The 6,942-nt window shown below is 29.3% G+C and overlaps 1 protein-coding gene across 1 annotated transcript; it reads right to left on the reverse strand.

Annotated features, from left to right (window-relative positions):
- Positions 1-2,910: 2,910 nt before the first annotated feature.
- Positions 2,911-6,496, reverse strand: LOC110673560 (WAT1-related protein At5g64700). Its single transcript, XM_021836698.2, has 7 exons — positions 6,174-6,496; positions 6,019-6,081; positions 5,789-5,905; positions 4,075-4,327; positions 3,656-3,814; positions 3,368-3,519; positions 2,911-3,228 (listed from the first exon to the last, which is right to left on the reverse strand). Exons 1-7 carry the CDS (start codon positions 6,344-6,346, stop codon positions 3,060-3,062), a joined length of 1,086 nt encoding a protein of 361 aa, XP_021692390.2. The 5' UTR covers positions 6,347-6,496; the 3' UTR covers positions 2,911-3,059.
- Between the last annotated feature and the right edge of the window lie 446 nt (positions 6,497-6,942).

A 6,942-nucleotide genomic window follows, 5' to 3' on the forward strand; every position in this document is an offset into this window, starting at 1 on the left:
GGAGATTCTAATAAAGTTTTGTCAGGTTGGAGTATGGAAATCATTTGGGATTATTGTAAATTGATCATGAACTCTATTTTTAAAATGTTCTTATGTTTTTTAGTTTAAGTTTCAAGCTAGCTAGAAGAAATTCTTGCTCATAGATCCAAGAAACAAATATGTAGAACCATTTATTTACTGGGTGGATCCTATCATACATCTTGTGTCATAGATTCATGATAGACCCGATCTATGATAGCACTTTTCTCAAGCTAGAATAAAATTGCATAGTTAGATCGATCATATTGAAATTGATTTGATTCAATTTAAATTAGAATTGAGCTGATTTTGTTCAAATTTGTATTTTTTTTCCCTTAAGATGGTTGAAAATTTTTCAATCATTAAATTATTTCAAATCAAGTTGAATCGAAATCAAGCCTGAATTAAATTTGAAAGGACTTGATAGTCCAATCCCAAACCCTTGATTCCAATCACTAGCCACCCCTATCCTCTGTCCGCAAACAATTGTTTCTTCAACCTTTGAATTTACAAAACAAAATCTGGGTGTGGCTGCAAAGTTATATAAAGGTTTCAACATTTATTTTTCCCTTTTTCTTACCCAAATTGAGTTTCAGTGAGGCCCAACCATAAATCCTATAGTTTGATCCAAGCTCCCCCAAGATTTATTATTATTTTTTTTTTAACATGTATATGGGCTAGAATAAAATTTCACAGTTAGACTGGCTACAGTTCAATTTAGATCGAAATTGACTTTATTCAACTTAGATTGAAATTTAAATAAATTGAAATTTTATGGATCTAAACTAAAATTGAGACACTCTTCTATTTTTATTGAATCAGATTGGAACCAAGCTGATTTAGTTTAAACCTGCATTTTTTTTTCTTAAAAAAATTCTCAACCAAAATTAAGCTTGAATCAAAACCAAAATGACTCGACAATTTGATTCTAAACCCTTGATTCTGATCCAGAACCAAACTGTCCGCAAACCAGTGACAATCTCAACAAAAGCTTTCAAATTAAGAAGAAGATCAATTGTGTATAATTAAGTATATTTTCTCTATTTTATTTTGCTTTTATTTATAATTTTTTTTATAATTATTTGGATATTAATGTGAGTTTATGCTAATAATTATTTATTTTCACATGTTATATATTCTTAATTATTTTATATATGCCTTTTAATAATTTGTATAATATTAAAATTGTATTTTTTTATTATAATTGATTACTATTAATTTTAAATATAAAATATTAATAATTTAATTATTAAAATTAAAAATTAATAAATTTATGTGCTAAATTTTACACATTTATAATAAATTTTAAAAACATAAATAGATAAAAATATTTAAAAATTAAAATAATTGAATAAATGAAATCGCTTTTGATGCCCTTAGGGAATAAGAATTCAAGGGCTAATTATTAATTGCATTGGGAGTACTAAAAAATAATGCTCATTTTCTCACAAAAAAATAAGTCATTCCTACAATATGAAGAATGAGTCCCACATGATTATGAGAAATAGTACATGTGCACCGGGTACACCCAATAATTTCTCGGATTTAAGTGCACTCCTTCCTCTTTTTCTTTTGAAATGTCCCATTCACTTCTTTATTAACAAGAAAAACATGAACAAGTCACTAGAAAACATGATCAGGGAAACGTGAATAAAAATATGGCCTTAAAAGTAAATAACAATAATAATAAGAAAAACTTATTAAAATTGTTAAAAACATATTAAAATTAATTAAAACAATTAATAACAAAAAAAAATACAAAATTTAAACAATTATCTATAATATCAATAAAATATTTTATAAATTCTTATTAATATTTGATTTGATTCACACCCTTTCAATAAACAAACAATTAAAATCAATAACTAAACATACACGAGATCAAAGGAATTGCACAAAATTATCATTTCTGATTATTTGTAATTGGGACCTTGAAGGGAATAGAATGCTCTTATATTATTATTATTATTATTATTATTATTATTATTATTATTATTATTATTATTATTATTATTATTATTGTACCTAAACATTTTATAAATTATGATGTCCTCGTACGAGGTCATATAAATTAGGACACTTCTTAACCTTTCTTCTACACACATTATACTTCATCACTGCATACATCAAGGTTTGAGTGAAATGGATCCTAAAAGATTCTAAACCAGAACTAGGGAAGAGGTGTAAAGTCCAAAACTAATAGAGTCCTAGTCATCTTTCAAAGCACTCCCTGAAGATTAATACAACCAGTAGGATCCGCGTGCATCAAGAATGGTAAACCGAAGGAAACTTCACATCGGCACTAAGGTAAGCAAAGTACATTAAACGGTGAGATTCTTTAGCATCCCACTCAGACCTTTCAGATCACATATTGCATCCCACGAGCAATTCTATAATCTGGACTAGTCCAGATTCCAAAATCATGGTTTTGAGTTTCAGTGAGGCCCAACCATAAATTGGGGCCTATATTTTGATCGAAGCTCGACCCAATAATTCTATGTGTATATATATACAAGAATAATTGATATGCCAAGAATGGCTTGCCTATGGGAGAGACTAGAACAATCGTTCACAGTTAGATTAGGCTATGGTCCAATTCGAATCGAAACTGATTTTATTCAACTTAGATTAGAATGTGATGGATTTTCGTGAATCTAACTAAAATTGAATAGTCCTTTGTTTTTTTAATTGAATAAGACTGAAATCGAACTGATTCAGTTTAAATTTGTAATTTTTTTCTTTTAAAACAAATTGAAAAAAAATAATTGAAGAATTGATTTAAATCAAATCGAACCAAAATCAATCTTGAATTGAATTCAAAGGACTCAGTAATCTGATCAATCCCAAATCCTTGATTCCGATCCAGAACCGAACTGGCCTTACTCACTAGCCTATCCATTTCTAATGTCTTTATTTTTCCTTTTAATCTTCATGGAAAAATGAGGGGTAAGCAAGAAAGACATGGAAAGAAGCAATGGATTCCACTTGCGCGACAATAGCAATCAAATGAGAAATTAAAGGAAGAATATGCATTGTCTAAGTTAAACAGGCAATTGTCCCTTATTGGCCACGGGAATGACTTGTTTCAACTCCAAGCATCCTTTTTCAGCATCCACTATTATGCAATTTTTATCATTCATTTTCTCTTCTTTATTTTTCCCCCATAAGACACTGTAGAGGCCTCCAACCAACAACACTCCACCCATAAGGCTGCAACAATAACAAGAGTAAACTAATAAGTTGTTAAAATCAATGAAAAAGTTTTAATTTACTAGTATTAAATTTATTTTTGGAACTGTAGAATCTTGAATTTAAGACACAATCAAAGAAGTGATTATATATTGAATACCTTCCCAAACTGATGATTTCACATAGGAGAATTGCAGAACAGACCATCGTGAAGACCAAATTTAATGGTGTAGACATGGCCAAGAAGACTGGCCCTTTCTTCTCTATAACCCATGCTTGCACATAAAAGGTAACACCAGTGACCATAATTCCCTATCACAAAGTCAAACTCTCAATTATTGATAATATTATTTTGGAATTATGAACTAATTACTACTAATTGAAGGAGCTTAACATTTGTTGATGCTAGTTTAGAAGACATAAGAGTAGATAATAGAAGAGAGCTTACACAATAAATTACAGCCAAAAGTCTAACGTTCCAACCAAGCATCCACTCGTGAGGATCTCTTACCAAAACAATGGCAATGACAAATGATTGGATTGAGCTTAGAAAGCACTGTAGCGTAGTGAAGAGAAGTTTTGATGGATAGTTCTTTAAAATTCCAGCCTGCATCACGAACATTTTAAGGATAAAATCAACTACTCTTTAAAGTAAATGTTTTATTCTATACAAATAAATACTAAGATAAAAAGTTCTAATTATGGACCTAGCGATGGGATAGAGTTAAATTCTGATCCTAATAAGAGCCAAATCAATAATATATATATATATATATATATATATATATATATATATATATATATATATATATATAATTAGCAAGTTAACTACAATTGCTTATTAAAAAAAATGGGGGGGCAAGTTACCTGCAACACAAGCCACAAACCCCAAAAGCTGTTGGACATGAGCATGAGGAAGCAACCCTTTATCCAAGTTTTCCCAGAAGAAACATGTCCTGCAAGCTCTTGGCTGTCGTTGGATCCAAAAATTTGATGGTGGCATAAGAGTTTGAAATGGGGGCCTTTGAAAAATGCAAGGGTTGCTGCTCCAGCCATGCATGCTGCTATGCCTATAAGCTTTGCAATACCTGAAGATGTCCTCAACCTCAACACCTCCATCCTGTAATCCAGAATTTGATAAGCACACCACCTATGAGTAGCCACATTTGTTTTTTGGACTTTAAATTAAATAATTATAAAGCCACATTGAATTAAAATTTATTGATCGATCATATTTTTTTTGGAATATTAACTTAAGTATTAATATATAAATGCTAATATAGTTGATAAAAATGAGAATTCTCCATACTTATTAATATTAATTAGGGTTGGCATATTGAAGGTTCTTTAAAATTATTTATTTAAATGCACTATATAAATATGAAAAAAATGCATTCTTAAAATAATAAAAAAAAATAAAGAAAAAGTACACGTGGGAAATTTTGATTTTCAATGGGACCAAGAGGAAGCAGAATATCTATTGTGTATGGTCATTGATTGAATATGGGTTCTCCAAGCACGTTTCTTGGAAGGCTCGATCGAGGCAGATGTGTGGGTTACTCAATTAAGATCACATGGTAAGACTGGATATTTAGCTTTCCATGGTTCTCATTTATTCATCCATTAAACAAAAATATCATGACACTGTCACGTTGTGAATTCAAGCTCCCATTAGAATTTCATATACCCCTTTATCTTATTTGAAATATTTTTTGTTATTTTTATTAAAATATTCTTTTAAATTTTGGTATTTAAAATAATTTAAAAAAGAATAATATCATTTTTGCCAATAATTTATTCATATTAGACGCATGAATGTGCAACAGTGCAAGATAATTAATAGTAATGAAATATTCCTGCCTAAAAAATAATTTAATAATTTTTAAATTGAATATTTATATCTATATTTATATAAAATCAATTAAAATATAAAATAATGAATATATAAATTCATATTTAATATAAAATTATTAATATATATATATATATATTATCGGAGATATCAGAACTTTTTTTAATACTAATTATATTTTTTATATCTTTAATTAGATGTATTCATGAAAAGTTTAAACTTATACGAAAATAAGTTTATTCATCGTTAGATTGATTTTTTGCATATAGATTTGTGCACATTTTATATATACATTAATAATTCTATACATATGTCGATATAAATATTTAATTTAATAGTAATTAAACTCGTTCTCGTATGAGTTAAAATTTATATTAAATGCATCTTTTTTAACTTGTATATTTTTTAAATTAAATACTTTTCATGAATTTTGCATTTAAAATCATTATTGTAATTTTAAATTCGTGACACTAACTTTTAAAAACAACTCAAAATTAAAGCTTATTCAACAGATTAGATTTATTCCAAGAAAAATTCACTCTCAACTTTCAACTAAATAAATAGAATATATTTATTTATTAGTATTAAAATCATTTCCAAAATTATAAAATAAATCTTAAAATGAACTAAAATAAAAAAAAATTACTTAATATGATATAATAATCTAGCTCGTATCTTTTGAAAGAGGAAATTTTTAACTAGAATGAGAAATATACATAGATTAATTACCTGAGCAAAAGGGCTAAGAAGAAAGTGATAACAGGAAGGCAATTTGTAGTTGCAGCAGCCAAAGTTGCAGAAGTGTAAACAAGCGCGATTCCATAGATATCCAAACTCAAAGTAATCCTAAAATTGAAAAAGAATTTGAAGTTTTCCGTGGATTTCAAATATCAGTGGAAGAAGCAAAGAAAGCATTATTCAAAGATATGAATTGAAGAAATTGAATCAAACATACATACCCACATAAAGAGAGCAGAAAAATCTTGCAGAAAGTCACGAATGGTAGAGGCGGCCTATTTTTCCTATAAATTTAGATCAAGAATATGATGATCATTACAGAAGATGAAACATGACTACATAATTAAAGAATCAAGAAGATCAAGATGAAAGTTACCATTCTAAGAGCAGTGTCAGAGGAGCCAAGAAAAGAGTTGCAACAGCCTGTCTATAAAAGATGAACACAAAATTGTTCATACCACCGTTGAAGGCTGCTTTTGAGACTAAGAACATACCAGCATAGATTGATTGTACTAAGATCACTGCTAAGTAAGGCTTCTTTTCACCCATCGTTACCACTGAGGAAGAATTGCTACAAATTTAATCAACCCTTTTGAACCCTTCTCTTTGTTCTCTGCAGATTCAACAACTTCTAGCAATGGTAGTGGAAGGGGTCAAGTCTATTTTAAGCTGAAAGTTCATTAAGGTTTATATAAGTTCAGCATGGAAGGGCAATAATGAGAATGTCAAATGAGAAACACAAGGGCAACTTCTATTGGGACGTGTGTGGCCAAAGATGGTATAAGCTTTTGCTTTAACGTGAGGACCACCAAAAGCTAATGGTGGTGTCTCTATTTAAGACTCGTGCGGTAATTTCTTTTGGTAAATTGTCACCTTGATAGCAACTGGGAGGGTGCCTCTTTTGAGGGGTATATACTAGTTTTCTTTTTTAGGTCTATTTTTGTAAAAAGGTGGCACGTATCAATCATTCACATTATATTACAGTAGTGTTACGTGCCGTTACAGATTATCAATAAAAAACGGAAGAAAAATAGCCATTTGATCACTAAAAAATTAAAATCCATATGTTTTCACCCGTGATACTTGTAAATTAGGCTAAAAAACAAAGGATTGTAACTACTTGTGTACCTGCGTACCTTTTCAGC

This window comes from Hevea brasiliensis, chromosome 7 (genome assembly GCF_030052815.1).
Source record: "Hevea brasiliensis isolate MT/VB/25A 57/8 chromosome 7, ASM3005281v1, whole genome shotgun sequence".
NCBI lineage: Eukaryota > Viridiplantae > Streptophyta > Magnoliopsida > Malpighiales > Euphorbiaceae > Hevea > Hevea brasiliensis.

Coding starts and splice junctions, on each gene's coding strand:
- LOC110673560 (XM_021836698.2), bottom strand. CDS start 6,346: ATGGGTGAAAAGAAGCCTTACTTAGCAGTGATCTTAGTACAATCAATC. Junction 5,906..6,018: donor TTTCTGCTCTCTTTATGTGG/GTATGTATGTTT, acceptor TTTCAATTTTAG/GATTACTTTGAGTTTGGATA. Junction 3,815..4,074: donor GTTTGTGGCTTGTGTTGCAG/GTAACTTGCCCC, acceptor TTCGTGATGCAG/GCTGGAATTTTAAAGAACTA.